Source organism: Rattus norvegicus, chromosome 1 (genome assembly GCF_021556685.1).
Source record: "Rattus norvegicus strain SHRSP/BbbUtx chromosome 1, alternate assembly SHRSP_T2T, whole genome shotgun sequence".
Lineage (NCBI taxonomy): Eukaryota > Metazoa > Chordata > Mammalia > Rodentia > Muridae > Rattus > Rattus norvegicus.
In genome coordinates this window covers 194,825,001-194,849,554 of record NC_141534.1, presented here as the reverse complement: position 1 = coordinate 194,849,554, position 24,554 = coordinate 194,825,001, and the positions used below count along the sequence as shown (strand labels likewise).

General features: G+C 47.8%; 3 protein-coding genes and 1 long non-coding RNA gene across 5 annotated transcripts in view; 2 read left to right on the top strand and 2 right to left on the bottom strand.

Annotated features, from left to right (window-relative positions):
- Positions 1 to 2,615: 2,615 nt before the first annotated feature.
- Sephs2 (selenophosphate synthetase 2) lies at positions 2,616 to 4,934 on the top strand. The gene is given in 1 exon segment (NM_001079889.2): positions 2,616 to 4,934. A coding segment is annotated over 1 exon segment (1,356 nt). The 5' UTR covers positions 2,616 to 2,889; the 3' UTR covers positions 4,246 to 4,934.
- An 8,027-nt stretch (positions 4,935 to 12,961) lies between these two features.
- On the bottom strand, positions 12,962 to 14,908 carry LOC147996974 (uncharacterized). Its single transcript, XR_015652595.1, has 3 exons — positions 14,465 to 14,908; positions 14,243 to 14,348; positions 12,962 to 13,375 (listed from the first exon to the last, which is right to left on the bottom strand). It is a non-coding gene; the product is annotated as an uncharacterized LOC147996974 (long non-coding RNA).
- A 2,330-nt stretch (positions 14,909 to 17,238) lies between these two features.
- On the top strand, positions 17,239 to 20,620 carry Dctpp1 (dCTP pyrophosphatase 1). Its single transcript, NM_138892.1, has 3 exons — positions 17,239 to 17,392; positions 18,278 to 18,388; positions 20,239 to 20,620. The coding sequence occupies exons 1-3, from the start codon at positions 17,292 to 17,294 to the stop codon at positions 20,537 to 20,539; spliced, it is 513 nt and encodes a 170-aa protein (NP_620247.1). The 5' UTR covers positions 17,239 to 17,291; the 3' UTR covers positions 20,540 to 20,620.
- Positions 20,621 to 22,920: 2,300 nt separating this feature from the next.
- Zfp771 (zinc finger protein 771) overlaps positions 22,921 to 24,554 on the bottom strand; it is an 11,035-nt gene continuing 9,401 nt past the window's right edge. For both annotated transcript variants that reach the window (NM_001400761.1, XM_087559942.1), the window contains 1 exon segment: positions 22,921 to 23,919. In NM_001400761.1, the coding sequence (NP_001387690.1) occupies positions 23,107 to 23,919 (813 nt within the window). In that variant the 3' untranslated portion in view covers positions 22,921 to 23,106.

Below are 24,554 nucleotides of genomic sequence, written 5' to 3'. Positions count from 1 at the left end.
GAATATAGATGGTTGTGAGCCACCATGTGGTTGCTGGGAATTGAACTCAGGACCTCTGGAAGAGCAGACAGTGCTCTTAACCTCTGAGCCATCTCTCCAGCCCCCCCCCTTTTATTTTCTATTTTCCTCTTTTTAAAAAGTGGAGGGAACGGAGAGATGGCTCAGAGACTTAGCTGTGTGTGCTCTTCAGAGGACCCAGGTTCCGATCCAGCAGCCGAATGGCATCTGTAACTCTACTTCCCCCTGCGAACATGTGGGCAAAACACCCACACACAAATTAAAGAGCAATCAGTGTTTCTTTAAAAGGTGAAAGCAGGGGGCTGGAGAGATGGCTCAGTGGTTAAGAGCACTGACTTCTCTTCCAGAGGTCCTGAGTTCAACTCCCAGCAACCACATGTGGCTCACAAACATCTATAATGAGATCTGCTGCCCTCTTCTAGAGTGTCTGAAGACGGCAATAGTGTACTCACATAGAAATTATTTCTTAAAAAAAAAAATTATAAAAGTTGAATGTGGGGTGTAGTGGTGCACAACTTTGATCCCAGAACCCAGGAGGCAGAAGCAGATGGATTTCTGTGAGTCCAAGATTAGTTTGGACTACACAGTGAGACCATGTCTCAAAAAAAAAAAAAAATCATGTCTTCAAGTCCTAAATGTTGTCAATATGTCCTTCTGTCCTTCTGAAGTATTCCAGACAGGCTTAATGAGTGGTCTCTGGGGCAGGCTGCTGGATTCTGATTCTGTTCCACTCTGATATGGAACTTGGAGTATCACCTGAACTTGACAGTCTTCCTTTTAAATAAATGCTTTCTTTTAAGCCAGGCAGTAGTGGCCCACCCCTTTAATCCCAGCAGTTAGGAGGCAGAGGCAGGCAGATCTCTGTGAGTTCAAGGCCAGCCTGGTCTACAGAGTGAGTTCCAGGACAGACAGGGCTGCACAGAGAAACCCTGTCTCTATGACACATGTGTTTGAGGAGGCCAGAGGAAGGTCTTAGATACCCTGGAGCTGGAGTGATAAGGATATGTGAGCCACCTGGTGGGAAATGACAAACATATGTGTGTCTTCTGGAAGAGCGGCAACCACTCTTTTAACAACTGAGCCATCTCTTCGGCCCCCACACCACATATTCTTATACAGTGGAAATAGAAGTTTAACTCACATTTGTATGAAAATTAAAATAACACATAAAATAATACATTAGGATATTGCAACTAAAGCTATAGTTCTTATTTTAAAAATTATAATCTGGGGCTGGTGAGTAAAAGCATTTACTGTGAAAAATCTTTGGTTTGGTTTTTGTTTTCTGAGAAAGGGTTTCTCTGTGTAGCCCTGGCTGTCCTGGAACTCAACACAGAGATCCTCCTGCCTTTGTCTCCCAAGTGCTGGAGCTAAAGGTGTGTACCTCCCCGCCCAACTGCTGGGAAAATCTTGACAACTTCAGTTAGAGTCCATGAATCCTTGTAAAGGTGAGAGAACCAAACTACACGGTCATCCCTGCACAGCCACACACATGATCAAAGACAACAACAGTGATAAGATTTATTCACTTTTATTTTATATGTGTGGGGTGTGTTGACTGTGTGTTGTGTGTTCTCAGACGCCCTGGAAACTGGGATTATGGATGTGAGCCACCATAGAAGTGCCAGGAACTGAACCCAGGTTCTCTGCAAGAACAGCAGGTGCTCTTGGCCACCAAGCCATCTCTCCAGCACCCATTTTAGGCTTTTTGAGACATGCTCTCACTGTGTAGCCCAAGCAAGCAGGGACATCATCATCTTCTTACCTCAGTTTTCCAAGTGCTGGGATCACACAGTGGAAAAATCTATTCATTTATTTGGTTTAGGGTTTCACGCTGTAGTCCAGGCTGGCCTGGAATTCACAGTGATCCTATCTCACAGTCTCCCAAATGGTGGTATTCCAGGCATGAAGCCACTACTCTGAGTTTAGCACTTATAATTTTAGTAGACATTGGCAAACCTCCCTGCCTGGATCTGAATTCTCATATATATTAACTTCAAGAAATATAAACATCTTAGCACAGAGTAGCCAAGTAAACTATTCTGTTGCACTAATAAGTTAACTTGCACAGGAGACAGCAACTCACCACTGGCAGTTAATGGCCAAAGCAGTACCCAAACCTGTGCAGAATTTTTAAGTCCATGTGAAATTTCACAACATCGATTCTGCAATTTGCTTACGTAATGATAGTACTTACTTTGCAATGTCCCTTTTCTTCCCCTAAACCTCCCCTTAAAGTTTTTCTTAGCCTAGATTGCTTTGTGTCCTGTCAAATGACCCCTCGGACTGTTCTGACTTTTACGGGGTTAGCCAAGTGCCAGAGCTTCCTTCTATAAGTAACTTATTCTTCGGTAAAGCGATTCCATGACTTTGGTAGAGGTGACTTCCCCCCAGCCAACTCAAAGACCAGGTTCACAGTGGAATGGGGGGAAGGGAACACGACACGCACAGGTAACGTGGCTCCCACCTGTAACACCAGCACTTAGGAATCTGAGACAGACAGATGGATGCGAGTTCGAGTTCATCCTGATCTATACAGAGAACTGCGTTCCAGGCCAGTTACAAGGGATTCACGTGACGACCTCGCGGGGACCGGTGGTGCAAGCAGACGGTTAATTTGTTATACACCTTTTTGAATAAAGGAAGCCCGCCTCTCGGTACGAGAATGATCATTGGATGGAGCGACTGTCAATCATGCTGTATATAAATACAGGCCGCTCGGCGCTCGGACAGGCAGCGTGGCTTGAGTCTTCCGATCGGTTTCTCTTGGTAGATCATCTCCAGGCCTAACCTTTACCCACCGTGGCAATTAGAATCGCCTGCAGGTACCAGGGCCTTCTGGTTCGCACGGCCTCCCGGGCGGGCGGTGCGATGGCGGAAGCGGCGGCAGGCGCCAGCGGAGAAGCCATGGCGGCACTAGTGGCCGCGGAAGGTTCCTTGGGCCCGGCGGGCTGGTCTGCTGGCCGGAGTTTCTCCAACTACCGGCCGTTCGAGCCCCAGACACTGGGCTTCAGCCCGAGCTGGCGGCTGACGAGCTTCTCCGGCATGAAAGGCTGAGGCTGCAAGGTCCCCCAGGAGACCCTGCTCAAACTCCTGGAGGGACTGACGCGGCCCGCGCTGCAGCCCCCGCTTACCTCGGGTCTGGTCGGGGGCCAGGAAGAGACGGTGCAGGAAGGGGGCCTGACCACCAGGCCCGGCCCGGGCTCAGCCTTCCCCTCGCTGAGCATTGGGATGGACTCCTGCGTCATCCCCCTGAGGCACGGAGGCCTGTCGCTGGTGCAGACCACCGACTTCTTTTACCCCTTGGTGGAAGATCCCTATATGATGGGGCGCATAGCTTGTGCCAATGTGCTCAGTGACCTCTATGCCATGGGCATTACCGAGTGTGACAACATGTTGATGTTACTCAGTGTGAGCCAGAGCATGAGTGAAAAGGAACGAGAGAAGGTAACGCCGCTCATGATCAAAGGCTTTCGTGACGCTGCGGAAGAGGGAGGAACTGCAGTGACTGGTGGACAGACAGTGGTCAACCCTTGGATTATCATCGGTGGGGTTGCCACTGTGGTGTGTCAGCAAAATGAATTCATAATGCCTGACAGCGCTGTGGTAGGAGATGTGCTGGTATTAACCAAGCCTTTAGGAACCCAGGTTGCTGCCAATGCCCACCAATGGCTGGATAATCCTGAGAAATGGAATAAAATCAAGATGGTGGTTTCCAGAGAGGAAGTAGAGCTAGCCTATCAGGAAGCTATGTTCAACATGGCTACTCTGAACAGGACTGCTGCTGGCTTGATGCACACTTTTAATGCTCACGCAGCCACGGATATCACAGGCTTTGGCATATTAGGACACTCCCAGAACCTCGCAAAACAGCAAAAAAATGAAGTGTCCTTTGTCATTCACAATCTGCCAATCATTGCCAAGATGGCTGCGATCAGCAAAGCCAGTGGGCGCTTTGGCCTCCTCCAAGGAACATCAGCTGAAACCTCTGGGGGATTACTGATCTGTCTGCCAAGAGAACAGGCGGCCCGCTTTTGTTCGGAAATCAAATCTTCCAAGTACGGAGAGGGTCACCAAGCTTGGATTGTTGGCATCGTGGAGAAGGGAAACCGGACAGCCCGGATCATTGACAAGCCTCGCGTTATTGAAGTTCTACCTCGGGGAGCCTCTGCTTCTGCTGCTGCTGCTCCTGACAATTCCAATGCAGCCTCTGAGCCTAGTTCTTGAAATGGAATAGCCCTTGTTGGGAACTCGGAGCCATTCTACACGCTCACAGACTGTTGGCCAGGGTTGATTTTAAGACCTTTCCAAAGGCTGCCGGCATAGTGCCTCTAGGTACTTTTGCTAGTTCCATCAAAAGCTGCCTGTGTACATCCAGACCCAGAAGTGCAGGGGATGTGTGCTCATCTGTTGAGAGAATGAGGAGTAAAAAAACCTTTTCCCAAAGCAAGATGAGGCTATTCCAGTTTTAGGGATTTTTTGCACTGAGTTGATTCATTTCTGCACAGGGAGTAAGATTATTAAGATTACATACAGAAAAAAGTAAACTGCAACATGAAAAAAATTATCTGGACCAACATATTGATAAGTCTAAATTGTTAGGAGAACTCTTACTGATTTATTGTCAAATTTGTCATTAATTATTTTTCTGAGCAACTGCCTCTTTTCCTGTTCTGAGCAAGAGTTGAGCAACTTGTCCAGCCAGGAAAGGAAGGCCATAGCCACCTGACTTGGTCTCTGATAATGATGTTTCTCCCTCTAACTCCTAATAAGGACTGGGAGAGGCTGATCAAACCTCAGAGCCAGGTGTTGGCGGCCGTTAAGATACTAAATCTTACACTGAAAATTTCCAGAGATTTAATTAATAAAAAAAATTTCTTAACAGCTAACTAAATAAAAGGGACTTTGTTGGAAAACTCTTGTGGCTAATGCTTGGTTCTGTGGGTCACTTTATCTTGTTTCAGACAGGTTCTTGGGTCCTGGAGAATGGCCTTGAACCCTTGATGTTGCTTCTGCCTCCAATCTGCTGCCAGGACCAGCTGGAACTCTGACTTCTTATCCCTTGACATTGCACCCAGAGCCTGCAGAATAGAAAGTAGATGTTGCCCTTGCCCCTGAGCCAAGGGATTTGGGTTTGCACTGTCCCCCGAGATGACAAAAGAGGACTCGAATGGATATAAATTCTGGAGATTTTAGGGGGAAAAAAACTTAAAAGATGGCTTAGCAGCATAGAAGAGGCCATCTGAAGATGGGGACGATAACCAAAAGCTCTAGAAGGATTCAGTGAGGTGAAGGCAAGGAGTTGGCATGAGAAGAGACGGTGGCTAAAAGCTTGTAATACAGGGCAATTATGCCCTTACACTTGCAACCCCCCCCAACACACACACACACACACACACACACACACACACACACACACACACACACACTTACTTTGAGGTAGGTGACTGCCTTTTACCTCCAGGAGGAAAAGACAAACTCCAGGCACAGCAGTAGACAAGGAAGCCTGATTGAAAGCTCCTCTTAACCATTAAAAATCAGCCAGGGGCTGGGGATGTGGCTCAGTTGGTAGAGGGCTCGCCTAGCATACCTGATGGCACAGGTTCAGTCCTTAGCACCAAATAAGGCCGGTGGTGCCACTGGCACTTGGGAGGTAGAAGCAAAGGCTCAGAAATTCAAGATCATCCTTGGTCCTTGGCTGGCTGGCCTGGGTTACCTCTATGTGAGACACTTTCTCAACAGCCCCCCTACAAAAGAAAGCTCTGACCTAGGATTTGCTGGAAAGTGCCTAGCGTGCATAAAAGCTTTGGTTCAGTGCCTAGTACTTTGGACGTTGGGGGTAGAGATGGTGATAGAGGAGAAAGAAAAGTTTTAAAAACGCTGGGCAGGGCTTGAGGTGTATGTAGTTCAGTACTGCAGTGGCGTAGCTTGGGCAAAGTCCTAGTTTAATCTCTACCACCAGAAAAAAAAAAAAAAAAAAAACCCTAGCCAGGAAGCAGCCATCAGTAGCATGACACAGACGAGATACTCTAGAAAAAATGACCAGTAACCAGATGTTTAAATACAAGCACGGAGCTCTTTATTTTTCTTTTTTTTTTTTCCCCCCGGAGCTGAGGACAAAACCCAGGCCCTTACCCTTCCTAGGCAAGCGCTCTACCACTGAGCTAAATCCCCAACCCTCACAGAGCTCTTTATAAGGAAAACACCATCCTGAAGTCTCCCACTTGAGGTTTGATTCAGTGCATTCATGTTGCTTCCCTTCTGCAGACTAGATGGCAGGCAAACACCACTGAGCCACACTCCCTAGCTCCCTCATGTCTTTGGCATTGTTTCAGACAAGGTCTTACTATATAGTCCTGTCTGGCCTGTAACTTGCTAGGTAGACCAGGCTGACCCAGAGCTCAGAGATTTGCCAGCGTCTGCCTCCCATGTGCCATAGGTACTACCATACCCGGCTTATTTTCCAGTTTTTCTATTATTGTTATGTGTATGAATGTTTGGTCTGAGTATATGTGTGTATCACACGCACCTGGCACCTGCAGTGGGCCCCATACTCAGGCCAGAAGAGGGCTTTGGATCCCCTGGAAGTGGAGTTGCAAATGCTTGTCAGCTGTCACGTGGGTGCTAGGGAAGGAACCTGGGTCTCCTGCAAGAACCACTGAGCCATGCTCTGGCCCCTCATGCTGCTGCTGCTGTTTTTCTTCTTGTTTTATTTTTTTCCATTTATTTTATTCACTTTACATCCAGGTCACTCCCCCACCCACCCCTACCCCCAGTCTATTTTTTCCTATTTTGAGAGAGGTACACGAGTGTAGCTCAGTCTATCCTGAAACTCCTTGATGTAGAGCAGGCTGACCTTATGGAAATCCACCTGCTTCTGCTTTAATCAAAGTGTATGGATTAAAGGTGTGCACCACTATATCCAAGTAGGCCGATCAGTCTTTTCTTTGTTTTTTGTTTTTTTTTTTTCCACACAGGGTTTCTCTGTGTAACCCCTGGCTGTCCTGGAATTCGACCTGTACACCAGGCTGGCCTGAATCTCAGATTCGCTTTCCTCTGCCTCCCAAGTGCAGGGAATAAACTGCCTCCAGGCTCATTCTTATTTTTAAATTATATTTAAATATTTAAATGTCTGAGCAATCAAGGATCACCAGACATTTGAAGCAAGCTTCCAAGTTGGGAAAAAAACTCAAGGGAAAGAGACAATTCAGGGGTAATGTATGGGAAAGAGGAGGTATCTACAAAAGGGTGTTTATAAAAGACAAAATACCAGGATCTGGAAAGCTGAACCCGAAGTGCAGCAAGAGATGATAAATGGGAGAGGCTATCAGAAGACAAAGTTCCTAAAGTAGATGTGTAACAGACAAGGAAAACATGAAAATCAGGAAGTCCAGCAGCCCCCGGGGAGCTCCAGTCACAACGCTGGTGGAAGAAAGAAACCTACCAGCCTGCTCTACAGAGTGATCCAGGATAGCCAGGGCTGTGAGAAAGACTCTCTGTGTGAAAAACCAAAGGAAGCAAGAAATGTATCAGACAATAATGCAAGTGTTCTCAAACTTAGAAAGCTGAACGCGGGCTGGAGACTGCTCAACAGCTAAGAGCACTGCTCTTCAGAGGACCCAGGTGCCGTCCTCAGCATCCACATGGTGGCTCCCAACCATCCGCAGCTCCAGTTCCAAGAGATCTGACGCTCTCTTCGAAATTGAGGGCACCAGGCATATGTATTGTGCATATACATACACAAAGGTAAAACACGCAGACATGTAAAAAGCTAAAAATAAAAAGGGGGTTTCTTGTTTTGGTTTTATTTTTCTTAAGTTGAAAGTAGCAGGGGTAAAGAGATGGCTCAGCGGTTAAGAGTGCTGTCTGCCCTTACAGAGGTCCTGAGTTCAATTCCCAGCATCCACATAGTGGCTCACAACTATTTGTAATGGGATCTGGTGCCTTCTTCTGGTGTGTCTGAAGACAGCTACGGTGCACTTATATAAATAAAAATTAGTTTAAAGAGAGAGAGAGAAACAGAGACAGAGAGACAGAGAGGTAAAAACAATTTTAAAAAGAAAGGAAGGAAATAAGGAGGAAAGAAAGAAAGAAAGAAAGAAAGGAAAAGACAGGAAGAAAGAAAGAAAGAAAGAAAGAAAGAAAGAAAGAAAGAAAGAAAGGAAGGAAGAAAGAAAGACAGACAGGAAGAAAGAAAGAAAGAAAGAAAGAAAGAAAGAAAGAAAGAAAGAAAGAAGCTAAGCCTGGTGGTACATACCTGTAATTATAGCACTTGGGAGGTGGAGACAGGAAGATCAAGGGTCCAAAGTCACCTGTAGGCTTATATTTCTCATAGCCTACTTTAATAAGGGTTCAGCCTCCCTTCTAGCCCACCACCCTACAGCGGTAGTGGAAAAAAAGATTAGGTTACTGGGGAAGTGGACCTGTTTAGAAATACTTCTTCGGGACAGTTCCAATCTTCATTGTTCTCAGTCCAGCCCACTTGGCAGACATCACACACAAATCTGCAAGGGCAGTTCAGTCCAGTCGGACCAAGTCTGTGGAACCACAATAAGCCACAGGAATCTCACGGGAAAGTCTTTAATGAGCTTCTCTCTATGAAGTTACCACAAGGAAACCTCAGCAAAGCAATGGAAGGTGAACCAGTGCCTGTAGTCAGCAAGGTGGAGCAAGGCTAACCACTGCCCCAGCTGCCACCGTCTATGGGTCATATTCACATTCCTCCTACGTCACACATCTTTTCATGTGTCTGCTTTAGCAAGACATCCTTTCACCTGCGTGCCCCACCACAACGTCATTTGACATGACTGACTTTCCAAAGAAACCAGAAGTTTCCACTTCAGGCACCCACATGTGTGTAGAGAGTTCCAGACAAGCCAGGGCTATATAAGACCCTGTCTTTAAAAACAACAACAAACAAAACAAAAACAGAAAATGAGTTGAAAATCATATACCTCTTGAATTTCTAGCATACTACATTTTGTCATTACTGTTTGCCTTAAGGCAGGGGTCAGATTTGATAGCCAGAACTACTCTGGAACTCACTATGAACACTACGATAGCCTTGAACTTGTGACAATCCTCCTGCTTCAGTTTCTCAGGGACCAAAATTATAGGTTTGAACCGCCATGCCATGCTCTAGTTTAGGGACTACTAACTTTTAACTTTTTTAAGTTTTAAATTCCCAGGGTAAAGATCCCAAGTTCAAGGGTGGTCAGAGTTATACAGTGAGATCCTTTCTCAAAACAAAGACATTTTTGAAACATGCAAATTATCAAAATGGCTTCATCTCAGACAGACTTTCTCAGGCAACTACTAGAAGGGCTAAGAATGTGTTTCAGTGGTGGAGTAAGTTTATCTAGTGTGTGTTGGGGCTTGTGTTTAGTTCTTGGCACCATAAAAACCAGACAAGCAGGTCAGAGAGATGGCTCAGCGGTGAAGAGCACTGACTGCTCTTCCAGAGGTCCTGAGTTCAATTCCCAGCAACCACACAGTGGCTCCCAACCATCTGTAGTGAGGTCTGATGCCCTCTTCTGGCCTATAGGTGTACATGCAGGCAGAAAGCTATATGATGTATACTAAATAAATAAATAAATAAAAACAAAAAAACAAACCCATGGCGGGAGAAGAGGACAGACCCCCTAGAGCTGTCCTCTGACCTGCACTTGTGTGTACGAATGCATACACTCACTCACACTCACTCATTCACACGCCAATAGTAAATATAAACACTTAAAATAAAACAGAATTGCTCCCCAGTCTGTATAACCTTCGAGAGGACAGGAACAGTCACACCCTCAGACTGATCAGTGCCTGAGTAGGATTCAGAACTGATGGAGGGAAGAAGGGAGGGAAGGAAGGAAGGAAGGAAGGAAGGAAGGAAGGAAGGAAGGAAAAAAGGAAGAAAGGAAGAAAGGAGGGAAAGAGGGAGGGAGCTTGAGAACCCAACACCCTTTTACATTTTTCTAGTGCTTAAGTCTGGCTGTCTCCTAGCAGTGGAAGCCAGGACCACTTATCCACAAAACAAATATTTGGAGAAGAAATTCAAGTCTTGGACCTGTTTGTCCACTTAAAGGGCCTCCCTATCTGTCTGTCCATCCATCCTTCTGTCTGTCTCCATCTCTCTCTGGATCTCTTTTGTTTTATGTATATGTGTGTTTTGCCTGCATGTAAGTATGTGCACCCCATGTACGCTTGGGGTCGATGTATAACAGAAGATGTCAGATCCCTTGGAACAGTTGTGAGCCATCATGCGGGTTCTGGAAACCAAACACGGTTGTTCTGCATGAGCAACGAGTGCTCTTAACTACTGAGTCACCTCCCCCACCCCTTAAAGCTCTCATTGGTTCATTTCCCAGACTGCATTTGACAGTGGAAAAGGAAAGAGAAGTGGCTAGAGGCTTGCTCTGGGTGCGTGGGTCCTCTACTTAACCTAGGCAGAGTTAAAGGTTGGTGATAAAGCAGCACCCAAGCCGGCCTTGGGGACAGGCTGGACACACATGTGACAGCAGCAGGTGACAGGGGGAACAGTGTCACACATGGAAATGGAAAAATGGCTCAGAAAGATCGCTGGCTGCTCTTCCAGAGGACCTGAGTTCAGTTCCCAGCACCAACATGGCAGTTCACAGCTGCTATAACTCCAGTTCCAGGGCATCTGATGTCCTTTTCTGACCTCCGTGGATGCAGCAGAAGTTTTGAAAAGCCACTGCACCTAGGGTTTACTCTGGAGTGATGGCCACTTAGCCTTGAAGTAATCTCTTGTAAATATCAGTAATTGTTTTCTGGAACTTATGGGGCTGCTCTTTCTTGGGAATTTCAGAACTTTAGCATAACCTCAGTCATAAGACACTCCTGGCACATCTGGAATCTTCTAATGCCTGTGTAATGGTTCCTCAGGACATCTCCTAGCTCTGACAAGATATTGTGGTATGTAGGAATTGAGTTGCTAAACTGCTGTTTGTGTGACAATTAGTAAAGCGTGCTTCTGGGAAGCTCTGGTGCTCATTCAGAACTGATCCCCCTCCTGCTGAGAAGCCTGAACTCATCCTTCAGTGTCCCTTTTCTGATCGGCCCATGTAACTCCTGTGGGCACCAGGCACATGTGTGGTACACAGACAGGCAAACCAAACACTCAGTTTTTTCAAACAAGCAAGTTGTCCAGGTGGTGTTGCACACCTTATCCCAGCATTCAGCACGGCTGAGGCAAACAGATTTCTGGGTTTGAGGCCAGCCTGGTGTACACAGTTCCAGGACAGCCAGGGCTACACACAGAGAAACCCTGTATTGAGAAACAAACAACAAACAAACAAACAAACAAACAAGCCCAGGAACAAACAGGTTCTGGAGGAGAAGAGAGATAAAGAGCAGGGAGAAAATGGTGCTTATAGGAGAATGACGGACAGAACAGAAGGGAAGGCTATGCAAGACAGCCTGGAAAGAGCAGTAGAGAGACGTAGGCCTGGACATGCTTGCCTGACCCAAGCCATACATTGTAAAATATTCATTGGCTTGTGTGGGAGAGTCACCCTGGCTGTGAAAAGACACAATCTCCTGGGAGACTAGGTAGGTAGCCTAGGTCGGCCGCGCTGCCACAGCATGGCTAAGAAGACTGGAGAAAACCAACTGGATATGAGGGGTGGAGGGAAGGGCTTGGGAATAAGACCAGCTAATGGGGCCACGTGTACATGCACACCCATTCCATCTGTTTAGGACCGGCCTGTTCTTCAGAGGATGCTGATGTGGACCAAGGACCATGGATGTTTCTGCCAGGTGCTTTACAGATGGCTCATTGTGGGCAGGCCCTTGCCCCATAAGCCCATAGACATGAATTCAATTTCTGGGACCCAGAGCGGCAAGAACCAACTCCACAAAGTTGTCCTCCAACCTCCATGTGCCCACTGCAGACCCACTTATAGGTGGGGTCTCCTGGGGAGGATACAGAGATGACCCCTGAGACTCCTCCAGAGGACCTGGGTTTGATTCCCAGTACCTACATGGCAGTTCATTATTTAAGTCCCTGGTGACCAGACACCCTCTTCTGAGGACCAGCCTGTTCTCAGACATGCAGACAAGACACCTGTATACATTAAATAAATATTGTTTAAAAAACAAAGGAGAAAGATCGATGGAAAGGGGCTTGACTAACAAAGGCTCTTATTACCTTCCAGAAGCTAAATGCTAAAACTGTGCGACTCTGCAACTTAGAAAGCTTGACCATGATGCCAAGGGTTAAGGCCTACTAACCCGCACGCCACTCAATGTAGTGGAAATATTGTGGGCTTTTTCTATTTAAGACAAGATCTCACAGCTGGGCAGTCATGGTGCACAGTTTTAATCCCAGAAGGCAAATCTCTGATTTTGAGGACACCCGGGTTTACAGAGTGAGTTTCAGAACAGCCAGGTATGTTACACAGAGAAACCCTGTCCCCTACCCTACCCCCACAAAAAGTATCTTCACTATGGAGCTCAGGCTGGCCACAGACTCACTCTTGCCACAATGAGATTACAAGTGTGTGTCACAGTGGTGGTACCCCCCAAAGCAGGGAACACTGCTCAGACATCGGCTTCAGCCCATAGTCTATAGTCTTTATTAGCCAGCCAGCAACTACACTGGGTGTCCAGGATCCCAGTGTATGAACTGGAGAGATAGCTCAGTGGTTAAGAGCACTGACTGCGGGGTTGGGGATTTAGCTCAGTGGTAGAGCGCTTGCCTAGGAAGCACAAGGCCCTGGGTTTGGTCCCCAGCTCCAAAAAAAAAAAAAAAAAAAAAAAAAAAAAGAGCACTGACTGCTCTTCCAGAGGTCCTGAGTTCAAATCCCAGAAACAGCATGGTGGCTCACAACCACCTGTAGTGGGATCCGATGTCCTCTTCTGGTGTGTCTGAAGACAGTGACAGTGTGCTCACATACATGAAATAAATAAATCTTTAAAAAAAAAAAGACTTGTCAGGATCCCAGTGTAGCCCTGAGACTTTTAATAAATTATCTTCTGAATTGTAGACAATTTCCCAAAATCAAACAGACAAAATGATAAACCATGCCTTGGATGAGTCTCAAAGGCCGCACACATCCTCTCTATCTGAAGAATGAATCCCCAGAGTGTCCAGTCTTTGTCCAATAACTTGATGGCAAGGTTGTCCAGGGTCACCAACCACACCAGGAGAGCCACTACCACCTCTCATTTGCTGATTCTTTGGGCCACCCAGTCCTGCTGGCGCAGAGGGCAGCAATTGCTCTGTTTCACGCACAGGGACACACAGCAGTTATGGAAGGAATGGTTACATTATCCTCAGACCACAGCACAGTGCTCCGTTTGTTTTTCAGCTTGACAACTAAGACAGGCATCCATCACCTGGACCCTGCAGATGGGGCAGGTACCACACTCAACGTCCCAGCTCCACACAGCTACTGTGTTCTACTTCTTGAGGCAGAACAACTTGTTGCCTCCTGACTTGGAGCCTGCGCTCCCAGAGTGGCAGGTAGGGTGAGCTTTTAAGCACAAGAAAACATATCCTGGGCTGACAGACCTCAGTTAACAAGAACGGTTAGCAAGCAGCAGAACTGCAGAAGCCAAAGAGAAAGGTTAGTACATTTAGAGACTTCCCCAGGTCTATGGACTTTTCCACCAAATTAGGCCTCCGGTTTCAGTTTGGCAGGTGGTACTGTTCCCCCCCCCCCCCCCCCGGAGCTGGGGACCGAACCCAGGGCCTTGCACTTCCTAGGTAAGCGCTCTACCACTGAGCTAAATCCCCAGCCCCGGTGGTACTGTTTACTTGCTAAGTTTTGCAGCCCGAATGGAGTCAGTCATGCTAAGGTCTGGGGGGCCTGTTGCAGTCATCACACCCTGCTAACCCAACTAACCAATCACCTTTCTATTTTAGACAAGTTATGACGTCGCTAGTCTGGACTCACCATTTAGACCAGGCTGGCCTCAAATTAAAAAAAAAAAAAAAAATTCACCTGCCTCTGCTTCTTAAATGCTAGGACCAAAGGGGCGCCCCACCATGCCCAGCACCAATCTTTTCACAGAGTTTTTAGTTGTGGTTGTGAGGCAGCGTGGAAGATCAAGTCCAAGGCCTGTGCAGGCGCTGCATGCATGGGTACCAACAACACAGCCTTCAAAGCGAAAGGGAGGAGTTTGGAGTCTGGCGTTACTACGTTACTAATTGTTTAAGTGGCTTAATCTCTCAGTTTCCTTCTCTGTAAAGCAGGGATGACCACATTACCTTCCTCCTAAGGGTTGCCGTGGTTAGATTTGTGAACTGCTGGATCTCCTGCCGCCATCCAGTCCATTCCCCAGGCCAATCTTTACCCAGGAGTCATTCTTCTGCCCTTATAACAAATTTTGTTTACTTAGTAAACTGTTCTTTTTTTGTTCTGTGTCGCTGAGGCCGGGTCTCAAGTAGCCCAGGCTGGCTTTAAATTGTCTCAGTGTAGCTGAGGCTCACCTTGAACTTCTGATGCTCCCGTCTCAGCCTCCCAGGTGATAAGGATTACAGGAATGCCCACGCTTGCTTCAGATTCCCTTGCCTTGTTTAAACCAGTTCAGAATTGTTTCTGTGGCTCGCACTCTGTGAACTGCTAACAATGCCCATTGTGTACGCAGCCCTCCATGCCTCGGTACTGAGAGCTCTCACCTTTCTCACGGTCACAAACAGAACTGCATGACCTTCATGCCTCTGTTTCTTTAGATATATGCACTGGCTTGCCAGAGGATCCCTCTGTACCAGGGAATCACTACACCTTTGGGATTTATTTAGGAATTTGGTGCTAGAGCTTGACCCAAGGCTTCCTACATGCAAACCTCTACCATTGAGCTACACCCAGCCTCCTCTCTGATCTCAGTGTCTACCATCTGACTCTTTCTTCCCCATCCTTTTTCTTTCATTTCTACAAAAATGCAAGCCCTCTCTGAAGTGAAGAACAGGAAGAGTGACTATAATTGACAAACAGCCCTCTGTGCAGCTGGCCACACACATCAACAGCTGGCGCCGTGCCTGGGGCCTGTAATATCAGTGCTTGGAAGCGAGGCAGGGGGGTTGGCATGAGTTTGACAGGACCCAGAGCTACGTAGTGAGTTCCAGGGTTAAGGGTGATATCCTGCCTCAAAAACTCAAACCAATCACACCAACAAAACAACCCTTCTTCTCAAGTAACTCCACTCCTGTCATGGTCAGTGACTCCGTGATTGTTCAGATTGGAAAATCTGAAAAGCGTTAGGGTAGCTCTGTGGACCAGGTACAGAACTTGCCTAGCACAGTCAAGTCTCTGGGTTCAATTCTGGAACCCTTAAAAATTGAAAAGGGAGGGCTGGAGAGATGGCTCAGTGGTTAAGAGCACTGGCTGCTCTTCCAGAGGTCCTGAGTTCAGTTCCCAGCAACCACATGGTGGCTCACAACCATCTGCAATGGGATCTGATGCCCTCTTCTGGTGTCTGAAAACAGCAACAGTACTCACACTAAAAAAAAAAAAAAAAAAAAAAAACAAAAAAAAAACAAAAAAAAACTTTTTAAAAACGGGAAAGGGAACACTGTGCTGACAGCTCAGCAGTTGGGAACCTTTGTTACTTGCCTGGCAATGGGGGGGCCCACTCGGGAGGCAGAGGTAGGCAGATCTCGAGGCCAGCCTGGTCTACAGTGAGTTCACTGTATAGAATAGTTTTGCTTCTCTTGCTCAGGGATCAGGGTTTCATACCTCAGAACCACTGATAACTCTAGCTTCAGGAGATTCCTTTGCCAACAACTGCACTCATGTGCACACACCCAATGCACATACCCACACATGCATACACATAATCTTTTTGTAGATCTTGAGGAAGAAAAATTTTACCTGTCTGGAAAGATGGCTCCAAAGATAAGACCACCTGCTCTTGTAGAGGACCACAGTTTTTTGGTTTTTTTTTTTTTTTTTTTTGGTTTTTTTTTTTTTTGTTGTTGTTTTTTTTTTTTTTGGTTCTTTTTTTCGGAGCTGGGGACCGAACCCAGGGCCTTGCGCTTCCTAGGCAAGCGCTCTACCACTGAGCTAAATCCCCAACCCCAGGACCACAGTTTTATTCCCAGTTCCCACTGGCATTTCACAGTGTCTGTAACTTCAGTTCCAGGATCTAACATCTTCTTCTGGATGCCCTGGGTACCAGGCACACAAGTGGTCCAAAGACATACTTGGAAACACACACACACACACACACACACACACACACACACACACACACACACAGAGCAGGGGGGTAAGGGAGGGAGAAAGAGACAGAGAGAAGGGGAAGTGAGAGAGAGAGAGAATAAAAAACAAGTCTTTTAAAAAGTCTTTAAAATTCGGTCCCCAGCTCCAAAAATAGAACCAAAAAAAAAAAAAAAATCTTTAAAAGGGGCTGGAGAGATGGCTCAGTGGTTAAGAGCACCGACTGCTCTTCCTAGAGGTCCTGAGTTCAATTCCCAGCAACCACATGGTGGCTCACAACCATCTGTAATGGGATCCTGTGCCTTCTTCTGGTGTGTCTAAAGACAGCTCCAGGGTACTCAAACAAAATAAAACAAATCTTTTAAAAAATGCTTCAAAAACTAGCCTATGTAAACGAGTTTGGTGTCCTCTTGTGCATTGTGTAAGGCTGTTATAGTCACCCATGGGGCAGCGGCCATACCCTATCTACCTGCCACCAATTGCGGTGTCATGTATTCTATGCTGTAGGTAAAGAGGAGGAATGTCTTCCTCTCCCTGTAGGACAAGGATGGATCAATTGCTTCCAATCATTGGAATCCACTGGGGTAGGACGCTGAAATGGGTTACAAAGCCTGGATTCTCCTCCTCTCTAGAAGCCTGCACTTTTTCTCATCAACCTTTTTCAAATTGTGTGAAGACTGGAACCTTAAACAGCGTAACTAAGTGACCACGCACAAACTGTAGGGTTTTTGCTCTGAGTGGACCCGCCTCCTCCGCGTCTGCTATTTCACTTTGGCGCCATCTGGCGCCCATTAAGCAAACAACGTCACATTAGGCTTCTGTTCTGTCTCTTTCCCAGATTGATTTCGTACCTTTCCCTTTAAGAGTTTCGCCTGGGCGAAAGAACTCGAGGGCACCGAAAATACACTTGAAACTCCCTTCAGATTGGTCTAGGCCGGAGAAGAGGCGGTGCGTAGCAAAAATCCGTCTATATGATTGGGTCCCCCTCCGGCTCCGCCCCGGGGACGCAACAGAGAAACCGTGATTGGTCGGAACCCTAGAGGCGGCTCTGAACGTGGCGCGGAGTTTGCTCCCGCGCGGCTGGGACTGGTGGGCGGAATGTCCCAAGCTGGTACCGGTGTGTGCGGTAATGGGGGGCAAGAAGACTCTGCTGCTGCCGGCCCGTTCAGCTTCAGCCCAGAGCCCACGCTTGAGGACATGTAAGCAGTCCTTGTCCAGCCTCGGTTGGAGATACTGACCTTTTTGTTGTAGTGGGGAGGGTCCCTCCACGTGGTCCACAAGAAGAACAACATACCCATGTCCACCCAGGCCCTCCTGGCAGTTCTTTGGAGAGCCCAGCCAAACCTTATGTGTACAGTGCGCACTTGAAGCCAGGGAAATTGGGTGACGCCCCTGGGCATGTTAGTACCAATTTTTAGTACAACCTTGGAGAGGTTACAGAGGTCGGATAGTACCTCTGCACCCTAGGAGTGATGGGCAGTTGAACAGGGGAAGCTGAAGCATAGAAATGTTTTATTTTTTTTTTCCTTGCAGAATGTCAAGGAAGGCCTCAGTGGGCAATGTCTCAAAATTACATCCTGTGATTTAGTTAGACCTAGGTGTGCGGGAATAGGGGCGTTAAGGTTGAGTACCAGAAGAACTAGCAGTAAAAAAAAAATGGAATAATAAAGGGTGTTGTTGCTAAATTTGACTTGAGGGTAAAATCTGTACAGGGGCACGTTTATTTCCTGACAATAAGAAAGTCTTATTAAAAGGTAGAAACTTGGGGCTGGAGAGATGGCTCAGTGGTTAAGAGCACTGGTTGCTCTTCCAGAGGTCCTGAGTTCATTTCCCAGCACCCACATGGTGGCTCACAACCATCTGCAATGGGATCCGATGTCCTCTCCTGGTGTGTCTGAAGACAGCTACAGTGCACTCACATAAAATACATAAATCTTTAAAAAAAAAAAAAAAAGGTAGTAACTTAAGGACATCCAAGAAATCGACTGTTAAGATTCCTAGGCCTGTGTCCTTATAGGTGTATGCTGGGTACCTGCATCTTGTCCTCTAACCCTGAGACTTGAACCTCCACTCCTTTATTTCAGCCGACGCCTCCATGCAGAGTTTGCTGCTGAGCGGGACTGGGAACAGTTCCACCAGCCTCGGAACCTGCTCCTAGCCTTGGTGGGAGAAGTGGGCGAGCTGGCAGAACTCTTGTGAGTAGATGGGAGGCTTCCTGGAAGAGGCTGTTTTGGGGGTGGAGAGAGAATGTATTTGAGCCTCAAAAACTGGGGTTTGTTTTATTTTCCTTACAGCTGTATTCTGTGCTGCTGCTGAAGTCACAAGGGCCACAGTCCCTGTAGGGTGCCAGGAAGTTTCCAGGGAGAGAATGAAAGTGTAGAACAGTGAGGTAGACTGAGGTCTAAGAACAGTCAGCAGGGCTGTAGTGGTGCAGCATGAGTCAGGCAGGCAGTGGATATGTAAGTTTGAGGCCAGCCTGCTCTACAGCGGATTTCAAGATGCTGGGGCTATGCAGAGAAACCCTGTCTCAAAGGAAAAAGAGTGAGTGTGTGTGTGTTGGGGGTGGCAGACAGTTGTCACAAGCATTTTACCTCTGTGTAGAGCTGAAATAAGGAATTTTAAAAGGTAGCCTGCCAGACAGGGAACTTCCTTTGCAGAGGCAGTGGGGCTGCTGAGATTTCTCAGGGCTTAAGAGCACTTCCTGCCCTTGCAGAAGTGCGAGTTCAGTTCCCAGCACCCCTGTGCCAGGTTACAACCTCCTATAACTCCAGTTTCACGGGATCCCACACTCTCTTCTGGCCGTGGAGGCTCTGCATATACATAGTGCCCATACAAACAGGCACTTACATCTATCTGCAGAATAAATAAATCTGTCCTTTAAAAAGTAGTAGTGAGATGAGAAAGGGCAAGTTAGATTCTGGGAGAATCTAATTCAAAATTAGCTTTCCCAAGAAAAGGGGGGGTTTTGTATCTGTTTTTGTTCTCTTTGTGGCCCAAGTATCTAGCCCACTGTAGGCCTTACATAGAAGTGGGAACTGTGGAAGATAGGGTGTGAGGCAAGCCCAGGCGGATAAGATTGGAGTTAGAAGGTGTTGGAGTTCAGGCAGAAGGCCTGGTCTAACCTCAGTAGCAGAAAGATTTCTGTGCCTGCAGGGCAGATTGGACACCTGAAAATTGGATTAGAGCAGGCTAGTGAGCAGGCTGGTGTGGACCTAACTCTGGGCAGCCATTGTGGGATGAAGTCTAGAGGGCATATAAAATGCACTTGAGGGTGGGCCATTCCTTTTGTACAGATGAGTTAGCATCAGTTGTGAGCTAGGTTATCTATAACAAAGGCTGGGAGGCCGTGGACCACACAGCCTCCACTCCTGGTAGAAGAAGAGTTTTAAGTGATCTGGAACTCTGACAAGGGCTAAGGGAAAATCAAGTCAGATGTGGTGGTGTGTGATGTAACCCCAGGGCTTGAGAGGCAGAGGCTGAGGGCTGGGGAGGTAGGTGGTCGTCCTCGGCCACAGGGAGACTGAAACCTGAGGTACACAGGAGTCAGTCTCGGGAAGGGGATAATTACATAAGCAGATGAGAGAGAAAGGGTTTCTGAGATGATAAGCTCTGAATTGAGACCGAAGTATCAAGAAAGGGAAATCTAGGAGGATGGGGGGTGGTGTTCATAGTAGAAGGAACAGTGACCACAAACAGAAGAGGTAATGGTGGCTTTGGGTGGGAGAGCAAGTGGGTAGAGAGGAGTTAACAGGAAGGTGAATTCCTGCACTGACTCAGGTCCGGGGTTTAGTATGGAGTGACAGCAGCTAGCACTAGTGAAAAGTAGAACTGAACCTCGGAGTGTCTCAGCAAGTGTTCTCTTGGTCACTCTGTGGCTGAGGTAAAGTCATGGGGGGTCTGGCTGTTATCCGTTAACACACATGGTTCTGCCCAGGGCCCAGGCAAGTAGATTATCCCTGGAGAGATTTTTCTGGGCTGTGGTAGTGTGAAACTTTATAGACAGGCCCAAGAAACTAGTAAGCTTGTATATCTGTTCTCTTCCTAGTCAGTGGAAGTCTGACGCAGAGCCTGGTCCTCAGGCATGGCAGCCAAAGGAGAGAGCAGCCCTTCAGGAGGAGCTTAGTGACGTCCTCATCTACCTGGTGGCATTAGCAGCCCGTTGTCATGTGGACTTACCTCGAGCAGTAATCTCCAAAATGGACACCAACCGCCAACGTTACCCAGTCCATCTGTCCCGGGGCTCTGCCTGCAAGTACACAGACTTGCCCCGTGGGACCCTCTCTGAAAACGAGGCTGTGGGGTCTGGAGACCCTGCCTCTGAGTTGGGAAACCAGGCTTCCACCTAGAAAAACAGTGCTAGTCTGGTCTTTTTTAAGTCATAGATCTGGGCCTGGTGTTTTCTCTCTCATTAAAATAACGTAAGGCAACAATGTTTGGATTTTTCTTGAGAACCTAGACAAAATATCTCAAATCCTGCAGAGAAGCAGGGCTCTGTCCAGTGTAACTCACAGTTGCTGTTCTGCCTTTTCATAATTTAAAACTTGCAAAAGCAGAGAGCAGGAAGTAAATATGGGCTGCAAGTCTTTGATAAGTACAGAATACAGCTTCCGTTCCTTGGTCCCTGTGTACAAGGAAAGACCACCCACCTCTCTGACCTGGCCAATCTCTGTTCTTCCTTTCTAGCTAGATGGTGTTGAGTGAACAGTTGATATGGTGTGTGAGCACATTATGTCCCCTGAGGCACCTAAGAGTCCTCCCAGAAAGTGAGGTAATGATGAGAAACCAGTGGTCACGATGTGGTGATTGTCTGCCTCCTTCTCTAATGACCCTTCATGCCTTCCCAGGTAAAAGAATTCATCTGATTAAAAATGGCTGTTTTACATTCCTGCCCACTGAATATTATAACATTTAATTTTTTATCTTTTATCCCCTCCTTTGTCCCTGTATTTGATCAAATCTGTAACCCCCCTCTCTGATTTTCTCTGGAGTTCCAGCTCCTTTTCCTTCTCCAAGACAAATCTTAAAAAATCTTCTGGGGACTGGAGAGATTGCTCAGCACTTAAGTGCACTTCCTGGTCTTTTTTTTTTTTCCTCGTCTTTGTTAAGTCAAGGTCTCTACATATTGTTGGCTAACCTGGAACTTGCTATGTAGACCAGGCTGACCTTGGACTCAGAGATCCATCTGCCTCTGCCTCTCAAGTGCCGAGATTAAAAGCGTGCACTGTCACACTTAGCACTTAATGCTTTTGCAGAGGCAGCTTACAAATGCCTTAACCCTAGCTCCAAATCTTCCTGATTTGGCTGGCGCCTGCATTCATTTATACAAATCCACACACTTATCAAATATTACTTCCAGGCTTATGAGATGGTCCAGTGACCAGTGTCCCAACTCTATCCCAGAGATCCACATGGTAGAGGGAGAAAACCAATTCCTGCAAGTTGCCCTCTAACCTCCACACATAACCATGGCTCATGCCCCCATCCCATTTCCTACTTTTTAAGATTACTTTGGGGCATGGTGTTGGATACTGTGACACCTGTGACACCAGCATTAAGGAGGCTGAGACAGAAGAACATACGTTTGAGGATAGCTTGGGCTACAAACCAAAACTATTTTTTGTGTGTATGTTTTGCCAATAATGTGTCTGTGTACCAGGTCAGAAGTTAGGGCTTTGGGTCCCCTCGAACTGGAGTTATGGATGGCTGTTAAGCCACATGGGTGCTTAGGATGGAGCCCAGATCCTCTGCAAGTGTTTTTTTTTTTTTTTTGTTTTTTTTTTTTCCCCTAAATCCTGTGATCATCAGTTTCCTTGACCAATGGTCTATTTCCTGCTGTACCATTCACTAGCTGTCTGCAAAAGTGGAGATGAGGTTTGGAGCTAGCTGTGGTGATGCAAGGTGCACGCTTGTAATCCCAGAATTCAGAAAGAAGGTTCCTGAAAATGCAAGCCTGGTGTATATAGTGAGTACTGGGTCAGCTTAAGGTTAATTAAATAGGGCTGGAGAGATGGCTCAGTGGTTAAGTGCACTGACTGCTCTTCCAGAGGTCCTGAGTTCAATTCCCAGCAACCACTGGGTAGCTCACAACCATCTGTAGTGAGATCTGATACTCTCTTCTTGTGTGACTGAAGACAGATAAATTTTTTTTTTTTTTTTTTGGTTCTTTTTTTCGGAGCTGGGGACTGAACCCAGGGCCTTGCGCTTCCTAGGTAAGCGCTCTACCACTGAGCTAAATCCCCAGCCCCACAAATAAATCTTTTAAAAAAATTAAATGGGGCTGGAGAGATGGCTCAGTGGTTAGGAGCACCGACTGCTCTTCCAGAGGTCCTGAGTTCAATTCCCAGCAACCACATGGGGGCTCACAACCCTCTGTAATGGGATCTGATGCCCTCTTCTGGTATGGCTTGTGGATGGCTATAGTGTACTCATAAAAATAAATCTTAAAGAAAATTAAATGGTGGTGGGGCACTAGTGTATTTACATAAGGAAGTACTTAAACCTATTTACACAGCCCCATTTCTCTCCTTTGCCACACCGACCCTCAAGGACCGCAAAACATAATAATCTAGTCAAGAACATGTCCTGTTTATGCCTCTTTTCAGAACTGAGATTGAGGCATAGCCAGCCAGGTGTGTGTGTCTCCGAGTTCCAGGCTATTTTATAGCCCCATTTGGTTCTATACCTAGTGTTCCCCTTCCCACCCACCTCACTTACAGGCATCGTGAAGTGAGGATAGAATACTTTATTCACTCAGAAGGGCCAAGGAAATGTAGCTGGGGACGAGGCATGGTTCTAGGGATCCCCGGTGGGACATTCCCTATCGCCCAGTCCCAGAGCACCCCGACCCAGGTGCAGGCATGGAAGGAACAATTCAGGTGCAAGTCCCAAGTGCCCCTCGCTTCCCCGCCGTGGCTCAGCTGCCCTCGCACTCCGGGCAGCGCTCGGTGGGCGTGGCGGCTGTGGCACTGGCGGGTAGCTTGAAGTCTCGGCCGCAGCCCGCGCAGATGTAGAGACGGCGCCGCATGTGCGCGCGACGGTGGCGGATGAAGTGTGAGCTGAGGCGGAAGCGCCGGCCGCACTCCGTGCACGGGTAGGGCCGCTCGCCCGTATGCGTGCGCGCATGCTCCGCCAGGTTGGAACGGTGGCCGAAGCGCCGGCCGCACACGGCGCAGCGGTGCGGCTTCTCGCCCGTGTGCACGCGCCGGTGCTTGGCCAGCGCCGAGCTCTGAGCGAAGCGCGTGCCGCAGTCGGCGCATGCGTACGGGCGCTCGCCCGTGTGCGTGCGTCGGTGGCGCGCCAGGCACGAACTTCCGCCGAAGGCTCGTCCGCAGTCCGGGCACGCGTAAGGCTTCTCGCCCGTGTGCACGCGCAGATGCTGCGCGTAATTGGAGCTCTGCGCGAAGCGCCGCCCGCAGTGTGCGCATGCGTACGGCTTCTCTCCCGTGTGACGCCGCCGGTGCTGCCGCAGGTTTGAGGCGGCGGAGAAGCGCTTGTCGCATTCCGGGCACTGGTAAGGTCGCTCGCCTGTATGGGTGCGACCGTGCTTGGTCAGTGCCGACTTCTGCGAGAAGCACCGGCCGCACTCCGTGCACGCAAAGGGGCGCTCGCCCGTGTGCGTGCGCGCATGTTTGGCTAGTGTGGAGCGGCGCGCGAAGGCGCGGCCGCAGTCTGGGCACGCGTGGGGGCGCGCCGGGTCGGCCGACGGCACTGGCATCTGGCTGGCAACCTGCAGGCAAAGGGAGGATAGGTCAGCCTTAAAAGGCCCCTGCAAACTGCAAACTCTTTGAGCCTCAGTTCATCTGTGAAACAGGGAACTGTGCCTGCCTCCGTGATGGTGCGCCTTACAAGACTTAATACATCACTTCCAGCTGACATTACAGTTACCTGTATTAATTCACAAAATTTATTGGGCACGTTATAGGTTATATAGTTAGAGACACTGGGGATTTGATATTAGATATAAAGTACCAGGTGTCTGTAATACTGGCATCGTAGAGGTGAGACAGGCAGATCAAGAGATCCAGGCCAGGGGTTGGGGATTTAGCTCAGCGTAGAGCACTTGCCTAGCAAGCGCAAGGCCCTGGGTTCGGTCCCCAGCTCCGAAAAAAAGAAAAAGAAAAAAAGAAAAAAAAAAAAAGAGAGAGAGATCCAGGCCAACTTAGGCTACATATGGAGACCCTGTCACAAAACCCAAGTGCTGATAATGTAGCAGTGACAGAGAGCTTGCCTACAAATTTCCTCAGCCCTGGAGAAATCCTACCTACTACGAGAGTAATGGGTTAATGCAGGTATTGCTGGAATGCTGCAGATACACATAGGCTGGGAAGACACTGTTGTGATGGCGTAAGGTATGGGGGGAGG